This window comes from Microtus ochrogaster, chromosome 18 (genome assembly GCF_000317375.1).
Source record: "Microtus ochrogaster isolate Prairie Vole_2 chromosome 18, MicOch1.0, whole genome shotgun sequence".
In the NCBI taxonomy this organism is placed as follows: Eukaryota; Metazoa; Chordata; class Mammalia; order Rodentia; family Cricetidae; genus Microtus; species Microtus ochrogaster.
The window spans coordinates 23,936,554-23,950,042 of NC_022020.1; the positions used below are offsets into that span (position 1 = coordinate 23,936,554).

Sequence of the window (13,489 nt, forward strand, 5' to 3'; positions counted from 1 at the left end):
TTAGCACGGGTGTAACTGTAAAGTTCTAATCTTATAAAAGCACAAACTTGTAAACTGTTAAAGATAATTAAGACATGCAAATCAATAGTCACCTTATAAATAATCAAAATTTTTTTTGATACTCAGAGTCATGCTAAATACAAATATAACTCATTTACAGGGACAAGCTTTATTTAGACTCCTGTATGTGTTCAATGTTAAACCTAAAGCAGTAACTAAAAACAGTTTATTTCAAGTCAAGTATACTTAGTAGACGGCCCTCAAGACTTTTCAGACATCTGCTGAATATGGCACTTAAAATGATTAATAAAAAATGCCCGTGATTGAGAGAAATACAGACTCCCAGTAGTAACGCTAAGGTCTCCAAAGATGACGGGGCACAGAACTGAATTCTGGTAACATTAACCACTGGGCAAACCTGCCCCAACTGTGGACACTGTTGGGTTGACTGCCCTACGCTGCCTTGTTAAAGTGAGGTCAGTTTTCCCAAGTTCCTCCTCCACAGGAAAATCTCTCTCAGATCCTGTGCTGTCCTGTCGGCAGCTGAAGATGCAATGCTGTCCATGGGAGAGCTGAAGACCTACAACCTCTGGCCCCAACAAAACCATCAAGACCACAGGAGCCTAGGGCAATTGTCCAGACAGCTGGCGAGTCTGTCATTTTAATGAATACACAGGCCGTGTGGATTACACTCACTGCTGTAATTTATCCTTCTCTCTGATGGTAATCACAGCTAATTGTAGCTCCGACACTTTTCTAGAGCTGTTAGGTCTGCTGCTGGAAAAGGCAGACACTGTTTACTTCACACAAAACAGGTTTCAGCATAACTTTTACAATCTTTGTTTTTAATAACTGATTAAGTCAATTTATTAAAATAGTTGACTTAGGCATCTGCAATAGTGACTTCAACGCCTGGCTCAGTACTGATGGAAGTAACCCTGTTTAACAATCTCAGAAGGACTGTGTAAGTCAATGGGTCGCTTGTGGATTCTCATTTGGAAACCACCCCACGTCTTAGAACCTTCACTACACGGTGTTTTTCCTGTAGTGATTCTCATTGTCTTGGTGAGCATATGCACCAGTTCTTTGGGTTTCAGATACTTTTCCTTTGCTTAAAACACAGTACACAACTTCTCCCTCAACTTCACGTTGAGGCGGGTGAGCGTGATTCGAACTTGGCAAATCACCTCCTCAAGTTCCACAAGCATTTTTTTCCAGTATCTTCACAAGCCATGTCTGAGGCACGGCTGCAGACAGCATGAGTCAGGATCAGGGCAGACTGAACAGAGCTCCAGAGCACGCACCACCTCATCTCAGAAGGTTTTCACTATTCTTCCAGTTAACATAGCTTGCCCTCCAAAGACTACTCTCAATAATCAACCACTTATGCGTGTCTAATAATAATCAGCTGGATAAAAAATTTAAAGTTTATATAAATTATAAAAGTCTAAACATAATTTAAGTTATAAACATCTAAGGATATAAAAGTCTTATAAAAGTTACGAGGATCTAATAAAATTATTTAATATATATAAATATAAAGACATAAAAATGATTTTAAAATGAGCTATTTCAGATTTCTTTTCCCCTCTATGCTATTATTATACTAAGATTTCAAAAGTTCAAAGTTTAACATTAATCAATAAAGTTCTATAAATATATAGATAGATATATATAAAGATGGTAAATTACTACTATTATCAGTCACAAACTCAAGATCTTAAAATTCCCCTAGTTGTCTTTAAAAATACAGATGCTTCTCATTATGCTTTAAAAAAAAAATCTATGTACAATCTATATACCCAGCCCTCGGGGCAGAAAAAAAAAAGTTCATGAATTTTAACCCAAAATCAGAGCTTTTGCTATGATTCAAAGATGTGAGTCTACTGTCTGTTTCGCAAACACCTGTTAGCTGCTTTTTCTACAGTGTGGATTTCAGTACAGACTACAAACGATGGCAATGTAAGCACCAGGGAATCAAAATCATGAGACTTAGATCCACCTCTCACAGGCCAATGGACTCCAGAGAAGCTCCTGTCAATCATCAGCCTAAACTCCCTGCCTCTTGCCTATTCCCGAGGGGGAAGCTCCAAATACAAGAGTTTCCTTTACGTTTTTTAACTCCTGTCCTTAGTCTCTGTCTTGTCAGAGTTCCACTCAGATGGTGGACACCACACAGAAATCAGCAGTAGACTATAAACTGCTCCAAAGGTGATTTACTCTACCCCAGCCCCAGGTAGTCCTACAAAACCGGAAAGTCCTGGACTTGTTGAAAACTTAAGTAAACCAGTCCAGTTGAAGTTGACTGCCACCTGACTCTTCAGCTAGGCCAGCAAACCAGATGCTTCTGATGAATGTCCCATTGATTCCAACCTTCCTGGGCCCTGACAACAACACCTAATTCAGCTGAGAAGAGAACAAATGGCCCCTTATCCGCAGCAGAAGGCTGGAATATTAGATAAGATGGAAATTCCCTTGCAAAGGGAGCAAAATGGCTACCTCCAGTACCATTAATAGTGATAGTACCAAAATTATATGGCCTTTAAAAATGTTGTTCTTTCTATGCTAACCAAACATATATACAAGTAGGCTATACATCTTTCTATGCATGACACGTTGTGTTTCCCCCAGATAAAGAACATAAAGACTCTATCAAGGATTTGGTAGGGACACATAAGAGAAGGGGGCAATGACAAATCAGTCTGCCTCCATCTTGGACTTGAGACCCATCTTATAGTAAAGACAAACTAGGTTTATTTCTGTTTATGATTAAATCTCTGATTCTCAAGGATTGGGCTATGACTCACCTGAAACCTTAACTACAAATAGTTTTGACTGCCTGTTCCAGGAAACGGCAGCCATGCCTTTGTTTCAAAAGGTTATTATGACCACCTTGTTATGACCACTTTTCAACCATGTCTTTGATACAAGAGGTTGTTATGACTAATTTGTTATGCTTATGTTCTGCTTCTGTAACCCTGCCACCTACTCCTGAACTCTAAAGACCCTTATTTTCCCCATGTCTAATGTTGTTTTCATGAACCAGCCTTTAGGGAGAGACAGCCTATTAGACAAATTTTTAAAAAAAAAAAAAAAAAGTTTGCTTTAATGAGTTTGGCCACGATGATTTGGGTCAGTGATCTTTCTCCTTAAATCTGTGAAACTGTAGTCCCTCTGATAAACTTGCAGTACCAAGAAACAGAGCGGATGCTCAGAGAGGATAATGCTTGAATCAAGGCTGGGGAGGTGACAGCATTAGAGGACAAGAAACCAGAAATATGGGTAGAAAATAAACAAACTCCATTCTCAGAGAATCCCTACAAGACTTGAAAGGCCCTGAACTAGGAAAGGAAAGCATTGTACAGGTGTCTGATCCAAAGATAGGCTCTTCTGAGCATCTCATTTTGAAAAGAGGATAGGGGCAGCAACTTGGGCCAAAAGGAAGCAGAACCAAGTAAGATGTGCACACTTTCACCAAAGCAGCAGCAGGCAGATCTCTAAGTTAGAGGCCAGCCTGTTCTAATAGCAAGGTGTAGGCTAGCCAGGACTACATAGTGAGACCATACAAAACAAAAACAAACAAAACCCACAAAGCTAGTTTTTTCTCTCTAGCTCCTCCTCCACATTTTCAAAACTACATTTAAGCCAGAGTGGAAGATCATCCAACAGATGACTTCCTTTATACCATTACCTCCTGGCGTCAACAAAGAAGTCTCATAACTCCACTCTGATAAGACACAAACTTTAGGCATGGACTGGCCTTCGTCCTCTCCTAGGCTCCCATCCATTGCTCACGGACACCCCATGCCCTGAGTATATTCACTGTTTCAGTGTGGGATGAACTGAACAGGAGAGGAAAGACTTCTGACGGCATCCTGAAGAGTAGTAACCTGTAAAGATGACCTCGGAATGGAAGGTCATTCTGTCTCTCAAGCACAGATCGGAGATTGCAGAAATAATAGAAGGGCTGTACCCTAGTCTTACCTCAACTGCAACTTGTAACACACACAAAAACTGACCTTTCTTGTCCTGCATCCCTCACCACAGTGCTCCTAAAATGTACAAAATTTCCCTATATGGTAAGAGACTTTTGCTACTCACAACAAATTGCCTTTCAACCCATGCCAGAATTTATGCTAATAAGTGACTCTTGGTGGGGACTTCAGCATGAAAACTGGTCACCAGAAAAGACTACTTCATAATTGGAGGGTTGGAATTTTAAGGCTCATCCTCTATCCCTGGGGAGTGCAGGGGGACTCAAGATTGATTACTTATGGCCACTGCTTGGCATCAATCATACCTATATAATGAAACTTTTATTTAGGTCCTAAACAATAGGCTTCAGAAACTACCTGAAAGGCATTTGAATTGGAAGACTGTAGACATACAGAGGGCATGAGAGCTGGGCAGACTAACGTCCAATTGAGTCTAAGAGCTCACTGTCTGTATCTCTTCCCCTTAACTGCTCCTAAGTTGCATTCTTTTTTGTTGTTTTGTTTTGTTGGGTTTTTTTTTGGGGGGGGGTTTATTTGATTGATTGATTGATTGATTGATTGATTGATTGATTGATTGATTGATTGATTTTTCAAGACAGTGTTTCTCCATATAGACCCAACTGTCCTGGAACTCACTCAGTAGACCAGGTTGACCTCAAACTCACAGAGATTCATCTCCCTCTGTCTCCTAAGCGCTGGGATTAAAGGTGTGCATCACCACCACACAGCTCTGTGTTGCATTATTGACACCACACAGATATACATAAGCAATGTGTTCTGAGTTTATTTAGTTAACAAAATTATCAAACCTGAGGAGAGGGTGTGAGTGAGAATCTTGAGTAGTGAGAGGTACAGGTAACCCAAGATTTAGAAGTGACATCTGAAATGAGGGCAGTCATGGGGGAAACTGAGCCTTTAACCTGTGAGATCCAATAGTAAACCATATTAGAATTGAACTCATTTCTTGGACACAGAAAATGAACCACACGCCCCTCTAAGACAGCAAAGAATAAAAGGCCCCAGAGAAACAGCCCCACTGTCACCCTGACTAGGGTCAGGTGCTCCTTCAGACAGATGTCCAGAGCCTGCAGGAAATCAGGCTCCACTTTTAAATACTTGAAACCAGAGTAGATGGCCTACTATAAATGAGGTTTTTAAAATTCAATTCCCTCTTATTGCTCGTGCAGATCTGAAATGATCTGACCAGATGGCTGGCGCTCTATAATTCTTGGATTGCTCTCATCAGTTGTTGATGATTTAGATTTTTTTTCTCTTTTCCATCCATCACATAAACGTGTTCCTGCACAGACTTCCTGCATGCTCCTATTGAGTGGGATTCTCACAGTCGCCCTGAAGTCAAATCAGGTCATAAGAAACCTAAGCCCAGTGGGGACAAACAGGTGAGACTGGAGTGGCCTTTGTCCAGGTGTCCTCCTCACTTCCACTTCTCCTTCAAATCCCCAGAGAAAGGGAGCAAAGGCGTATTTTTTTTAATGAGAATATGTTGAGTATGTACTGTTTGTCAGGCCCTTTGGGAAACAGCGCACACACACACACACACACACACACACCTCACTTTATTCTCGTACCACTTCTGTGAAGTCATTATTTACATTCCTATTTTCAGAGAAGGAAACTAAAGCTTAGAGATTACAAGCAACCTGAACCCACAAGCTCAAAGGAAACCACAGTCAGGCCCAGTATCATACAGTCTGACCAGTTGCCCCACTGAGTTCTCAGCACTGGAGAAGCCCTGGTCCTGACACACTAATGGTGTTTTTGCTGTTCCTGTATTGTCTGTGAGCCTATAAGCTAAAACACAAGGGGTTCAGGTCCATTTTGTTCCTTAGGAAGACAGCATGGCACAATGTTTAAACTAGGCTTAAAGTTGTCTGAATTTCAACTCCCCCACTTGTTGGCTGTTTGTCTAAGTAATTTCTTCTCGCTGAGAATGAGTTTTGTCTGTGAAAATGAGGGCAGTTACAGCATCCACTCTCCAAGGATCCCCAGCAGAGGCAATGCTTAGTAAATGTGAGCTCTTATCTATATTTTGGCTACAAACACAGTACCAAACAAAAAACAGAATCTCAGAAAATGCTCAGAAAGACAAAATCATGGGATCTGGCTGTCACCAGTGTTCTATAATAACAAATGCACAGGCACAAAATTCTGGAATCCAGGAGTCCTTAGCTCCAGGACAAATGTCTCCATTCCCTGCCCACAGCCAGAAGGACCTGCCAGCAAACAGCTTTCCCCTGCTTGCTTACAAGCAGCTGTTGCTGGATCCACATGTGAATGCTTGCTGTGCCTCTGCTAGGTGAGGCAGATCCCAAAATAAACCAGAAGAAAGAGCGACAGAAAAATCACTTCCAGGAACAACCAACTCCCAGTAAAGATGCTGACAGTAATAACAGAGGCAGGCCGACATCAGGGGAAGGAGCTGTCTCAGTGCTGTGTAGCTGAAGCCAAGTTCCCACCTGGCCTCATGGGAAGACCTAGGAAGTCATGTGTTACTACCCTAGTGTGCCAGGCTGTAGCATGTAATCTGCCTATCTGCCTGCCTTCCAATGAGCCGGCCCGTAACCCAAGCTGCCTGCATACTCTAATATCTTTCCTTTGAGGGAAAAGGGAATGAAAGGTGCAGCCTTCCCTTAAGAGGACAAAAGTCCTTTGAACAGGAGGGCAGACCTGCTAGGCCTGGATAGGAACACAACTATCTACACAAATTTACCATTGTTTTAAAAGTCCCCAGCATGCCCACCATTTTCCTGTGTGTCTGCCTTTAGCTCTCAAGCAAAAAAACACTAAACTTTTTATTTGTGTTTATCCCTGCTCCCTTTTCAAAATTACTATTGGAGGAGAAAGGGAGAGCATCCCCTCCCCCAGGCAGGACCACAAGCGAGAGAAGGCTGCACTCTCATGCACTCAGTGGCGTCCAGTCCCACAAGTGCACTGAAGATGTGTGCAAGCGAGGAGGTGACCTCTGGAAACCAGAGCATCTAAGCGATGCCTTCAGACATGCACTGGATAGAGGGCTTTGTTTCCACAGTGCGCTCAGCTGCAACAGCTCTGCAGCAGCCTCAGGAGGGTTTTGTATAGAAAACTTTCCCAGGAGCTCTTGAGAAACTATGCGTAGGGTGTTGTCAAAGGAGCATCAGTTAAATGGGAGACAAGAGCTTCTCTCTAGTTCTCCTGAGGCTCTCAGAGCCCACTCCTCACTCTAGGCACAGCCTCTGGCTCTTCCTTCCAAACTACTCATGCAGGGGCTCTTGAGCTGTCAGCAGCAAGCAGCTCTGCTGCCAGAGGGTTAGGTAAGGCTCAAGGTCAGAAGTAAGAGCCCTGTTCTGTTTGCAGTGTGGACCAAAGGTTTGCAGGGTGCTAGTGACCCAGCTGAAGGAGTGGAGTAGAAGCAGGAACCCAGAAGAACATCAGCCCCATCTATGACAGGGGCTTGCCTATTTAAAAAAATATATCAGCAACTCTACATAAAAGCAGAGAATATAGCCACATCTTTTACCTCATCACTTCTGAGAGCCTCTCTGAGTTATTCCTCAAAGACCAAATTCTGTTCTCAGAGAAGCTAAGAGAAGACAGGCAGAGCTGGACCTGCTGAATCAAATACCTCTATTCTTAAACTTCCCTCTGCCTGATGCCATCAGCTTCCACTTGGCTTCTGGTGCTTCATCACTCTTCAGTGGCAGCAACTACCCATATGCAAGCCTAGCAGGAGTGATATTGCTGGCTGGCACAGCAAATGCTATCCCTGGCAGCACAGCAGCAATGGGGGCTGTGAGGACACAGTGATGAATTCGGCAAGGACCTGATGAAACGACACTATGCCTGCTGCCAGAACTTGCCATGGTCCAGAACACAAACAGCTTGCACCTGAGAAGAGTCTCAGTATTAGCAGAGTAGGCCCCAGGCAAGGACAGCTGGAAATGGGAAGGAGGAGTGGGAAGAGAGCAAGCAGATCTAGGCTCTGAGGTCAATGACATAAAACAAGTTAGATAAATAACAGGACAAGTTATCTAACCTCTCTGAGCCTCAGTATTTCCACTGGGCAATAAAGACAGTAATAATTCTATGGCTATGAAGATCAAAGACTGCACACAAGGAAGTTAGCTGTGGACCTGACTGTGGCAAGCATTTCACAATTGCAGGCTACTGAAACCTTTGACTCAGGGTCATGAAAGGGCTAGAAAGCAGTTCTTTCTGAAGACACCCCAATTATGATCAGGCAAGAACGAGCCCCCTTTTTTCTATGGCATGGGTTCCTTTAAAAGAAGATTTGGGGCCCTGCACCAGTGCTCAGGATTCTCCTGTGAACACTATTTCAGCAGCACTGAGCAGAGCAGCAGAGCCCAAAATAGCATTTGCATAGCAAGGCACGTGTCACTGCCTCCACTGTGCTTCAGAAGTGCAGGGAAAGAAAGTTTCCCATCACGTGCTCACCCACCATAAGCCTCCCTTCCAGGGCACTCCCATGGCACAAGCCCTGTTCTGCTAGAGAATGAAGGTCCCTAGGCCCCAGAGCAGCAGCTACCACTCTGATGGTCACGGTGACAATGGCCTCTCCCAACCTTCAAGAATAAAAGACATTTGTGTATTTCAAAGGACCAGAGCAGGTCTGGTACCTGGCTGAAGAGCCTGCCACTCTTGAGTCGGCTGAAACACCTCAAGGACCTCAGTGTCTTGTTCCTCTTCTCCTCTGGTTTCCTTTGTCTCCGATTCCTTGTGGATACTCTTCTCTGTGCTGGTGAGTGCAAAATCATTCTGAGAAAAAAAAAAAATAGTGCATGACCCTCCATGACAAGGCCCAGGCAAGAGGAAAGCAACAGCTTGAGGCAATCCACTCTCCCTGGATGCCCGTCCCACCTTCAGACACGTTTAGACACATTTAGACACGTGCAGTTCCTCTCACAAGGTCAGCCTCAGAACCAGCTTGTGAGGCAGTAAGCTTCTGGGTTTTACAGTACTTTAATACTTGTACAAGGGACACCACCAGAAGAGTCCATGCTCTCCCAAGGGAGTTAAAGAAAATGCTAGGGAGAAGGTTAGCACAGTAGCCACTTTCTATGTAACTACTTGATACAGACAAGCTGGGGCTGAGGTCTAATTGATTCCCAAGCAGTCTGGCAAACCCCATGGGACTGATAGGGCATAAATGTCCCAGGACATTCCAAACCATAGAGTAAGAGTCATAAGCAGGAGAGTGGGATCTAACTGGGCCAGGCTAAGAGCATGTCCAAGTTGGAAACTGCTTGCCCAACCCTGCTGCTTCTTTCTACCCCATGAACATCAGGGAAGAATAAGATGGGAGTCTGTGAAGCACTCGGAGGGAGGGGACATGAACACCAAGTATAATTCATTTTGCCTCTTCCTGGTCTCCTTTTTTTAATGGTTAGCTTTATTTTATGTGTATGAGTATTTGCCTGAATGCCTGTATTCATGTGTGCCCAAGTGCACACGTGTGCCTGTAGAGTTGGTCTCCCATTTTCAAACTTATATAAAAGAAGTCTTGTAAGCCTCAAGAAACTGGAAGCAGAGGGTTCCAGAGCTTGGGGAAATTACATTTAGGACAGCAAGGAGGCGTTCACACTAGCACCTAGGTTATCCCAGCTCTCCCACCTCCTGTCATTACTGTCCATCCATTTCCCAATTCCTATTTCGTAGAGTCTCCCTTTAACAATCTGTGCTGAGTACTTTACCTCACTTTGATTTCTCAGCCATGCTAAGCCTCCTGGGAGGTGTCATGTTCATGCACTTCCTCAGGTAGTACCTTAGCACTAGAAAGTGGCTCCCACCTGCCTGGTCCCACAGTGTCTGATCTTTAATTAGCTGTCAGAGGAAAGGCTAAGGTGTTGAGGTGTTGCTGATGACAATACCGAACCCCTCCAAGAATCTTCACATTCTAACTAGAAATAAAAGCATGAAATTTAGGTGGCAGAATTTCACACCTTGTTAAGGACCAGAAAAGAAAATAACTTGGGCAAAAGAGGCTCTTAAATCGTCTCACAATGAGTGAGACCACTGACAATGCACAAAGGTAAAGACCACAAGCTCTCTACACAACACACAATTCAGACCTCATTTTGTGTGGGTGTGGTTCTGAGCAACTTATTTAACTTTTGAAGACTATTGTAAAGTAGAAATCATGACCTCCAGTTCATATTTTAGATGTGGTTCTATAACATAAGCACTGGCCCTGAGAACAAGTAGTTATCATCATCATCACGCTACTTAGAAAAAGCAGCCCAAGGTTCCAGGTCAGAGAAGTCTTGCCATGACAACTAAGAGTAGCTACACAATGCAGCTTCACTCGGGCAGGAGAGGCTGAGGTGGAGATCACACTGCGCAGGAGTTCAGCCTGGCTCGAGCACCTCTTATCTATTCAATTTTAAGTCTGCACAAAAAACAAACTGAAAAGAAAATTAAGGGCTGGAGAGAGGGCTTGGTGGTTAAGAGCACTGGCTGCTTTCCAGAAGACCCTGGTTCAGTTCCCAGCACCCACATGGCAGCTCACAACTGTCTGTAACTGCACTCCCAGGGGATCCAGCACTTGCTTCTGGCTTCCATGGGCACTGCACATACCTGGTACATAGACATAGTTATAGGCAAAACATCCATATACATAAAAATAATGTGTTTTTTAAGGAAAAGAAAATTAGACACTGGGTACACAGTGGGGGCTGGAGAGATGGCTCAGCAGTTAAGAGCACTGCCTGCTCTTCCAAAGGTCCTGAGTTCAATTCTCAGCACCCTCTTGACACAACCATCTGTAATGAGATCTGGTGCTCTCTTGAGAAAGAGACCTGATCAGTCGTCCTCATCAACTTAGAGCATGAAACCCAATATGAGCAAATTCAACGGAACTGTCATATACATTGCAAAAAATAAAGTGATACATAGTACACATCTGTAATCATAGCACCTGGGAGGTGACGTGAAGGCAAGAGGGTCAGGAGCACTCAGCCCAGCCTCAGTTACATGAGCAAGTGCAAGGCTGGTATACGCTATATAAGACCCTGCCAATGAGAAAAGGAAGAGAGAGGAGAGAGAACAGTGGGTAGTGAGGAGAAGAGAAGGAGGGAGCGAGTGTGACTTAAGAGCAGGAAGAGAGCCTGTCAGGAAGGTATAGCCGTCCAAGATTTCCAACGGCCCAGTCTCCTGAGGCAAGTACTGGGTCCATCCACTATCACTGTGTGCCTAAAACCTAGTATCTAAGAGAGAGAGAGAGTGTGTGTGAGAGAGAGAATGAGTGAGTGAGTGAGTGAGTGAGTGAGTGAGTGAGTGAGTGAATGAATGAATAACACTTCATAGGAAGGTGTGACTTTGAGGCCTTAGGATAAGGCAATCCCCAAACCCCAAGTCTTCTGCAGACAGATAGCAACCATATTCTAGACTAAGACTACTTTATCTGCTAAGTATCCAGAACTATGCACTCTAGGACCAAGTCATGCTAGCCAGCTCCTGGCCAAGACTGCTAGGTGACAGGATTAGAACGATATTAATAAAAATGTCCTCAGAGCTGTACAAATCAAAGGCCTCCAGCAGCCAGGCAAGAATGGATGTAAATGAGGACTGCAGGCCAGGCAGACACAATGGGGAGCACCAGGTCTGCAAAGCCAGCCCTCCCACCTTCACTAGCACAGCTGCGGTTCCTCTGTCCACTCCTGTATATGACTGGAGCACAAGCAGAAATCTGCTCAGTTTTAGAATGTTTAAAAACTGGTCTACAAGAGCTAGTTCCAGGACAGGCTCCAAAACCACAGAGAAACCCTGTCTCGAAAAACCAAAAAAAAAAAAAAAAAAGTTTAAAAAAAAAAAAAACAGACCAAATACCTAAGCTCTAAACTGCAGTCTTGCTTTAGTGTACCAAGAGGTAATTCCTGGATGTGTGACAGGAAGCAGGAAAATGATTCTCACAACCTAGAAAAGCAAGAAGTCCTCTGTTGTATGACAGACTTTTGTGGGGAGATGCAACACACAGGTCTACTCATGCCAGGAGGGAACCCAGGACAGACTAAAGCAATGACTGCATCAAAGTTCAGTTTGGTAAACTCATGAGGTCTTTTTCAGAGGTTACGAAGGAGTATTGGTGAGAAATTACTACAAGGACTGGGGGTAACTCAGAAGCAGATGCATCACCAAAAACCCACACCAACAAGGTGCCCACTCACAAAACCTGCAGCCTGGCGCTCTCTACACAGCTTATGTGCAGCTCCACAGCCTCAGTCTCTGTGCAGTCTGCAGCCACACACAGCCCTGAACTGCTCACTCCCTTTTACACTGTTGTAGGCTCCCTAAGAATCTTCCAAGTTTTTATTCTTCCTGGATGTGTGACCTGTTTACCTCCTGTCTACCATCTGAAGCTCCCCAGCCTCCCCCTCCTTAGACAAATGTTACAACTTGGAGGGAATGGTGTACAGTGGAAGAAATATGATACCCTTCAAAGTCTGAGGACTAGAAGATAGGAAAAGCTGCTTTTTCTGGATTTCATTAACAGATCAGGTTCACCCGGCAACAGAGCTGACTACAGGTACCTGACATGCTTCCCTCCATAAGACAGGACCAACATGTGCAATAGCTGCTGCACTAGTGTTCAAGGCACAGCACTTTAGAGTAGTGGGGATGCAGCACGGTCTTAGTGGGAAGGAACCAAGTATACACAATCTACTGTCCCTCTCTTAAACCACCTAGAACCAAGCAGTGGGGAGCGAGCAAACAGGAGGTTCATAAGCATTTACTGCAGAGAAGCCTGTAGTTCTCACAGGTCCTGAGCCCCATCTGGAGAGCTGTCACTGAGTTAGCACAGAGAATGAACTCGGTCGTCCTGTGGCCTTCTCTACACATGCCCCTGTGCTGTCTTGAGGCTTTGTCCACTTAGGATCCGGAGAAGTAGTTGGATACCCACCCCCAGCAGTTTAGCCACTCAGCCCTGAAGGCAGAATGACAACCAGCACCAAGCACTGTAGCTGGCTAAGCTGTGGTCCTGTCATCCTCCTGCAGCCAAGACACAATTAGGCTGTGCATCCTCAGTATCTCTGCCTACTAGAAGCCCTGAGACACACGCAGACAGCCTTTCTTAGAAGAGTGTTCCTTTGAAGCACCGTCAGTAATGCACCTTGGTTACACATACAAATACCCTTTCTGGGCCCGCTGGTGCAACCCAGCCCTTGGGGAGTGCTCAGACACGTGGTCCCTACAAACAGACAGGAATTATGGCTGCCATGCTTCATATGCCCAGTTTTGTGGCTACTTATGTACTCACATCTAAATATTTGGAGCCAGGAATGTCTCATGAGAAAAAGCATAAGACATTTGCCTTTCTGGGTCTGGGTTACCCTCATTCAGTGTAATCTTTTCTAGGTTCACCCATTTACCTTCAAATTTCATGATTTTGTTTTTCTTTGCAATTGAATAGTACTCCATTGTGTATATGTCCCACATTTCCATTTTTCTTTTGTTTATTGGAGGGCATTTAGGCTGTTTCC

At 44.3% G+C, this 13,489-nt stretch overlaps 1 protein-coding gene and 1 pseudogene across 5 annotated transcripts in view; both read right to left on the reverse strand.

The window, feature by feature from the left end:
• Nucleotides 1-13,489, reverse strand: part of Sil1 (SIL1 nucleotide exchange factor) — a 250,806-nt gene that overhangs the window by 156,820 nt on the left and 80,497 nt on the right. For all 5 annotated transcript variants that reach the window (XM_005355930.2, XM_026783659.1, XM_026783661.1 and 2 more), the window contains exon 3: nucleotides 8,630-8,768. In XM_005355930.2, the coding sequence (XP_005355987.1) occupies nucleotides 8,630-8,768 (139 nt within the window). The remainder of the gene's footprint in view (nucleotides 1-8,629; nucleotides 8,769-13,489) is intronic.
• LOC101983891 lies at nucleotides 884-1,234 on the reverse strand (annotated as a pseudogene).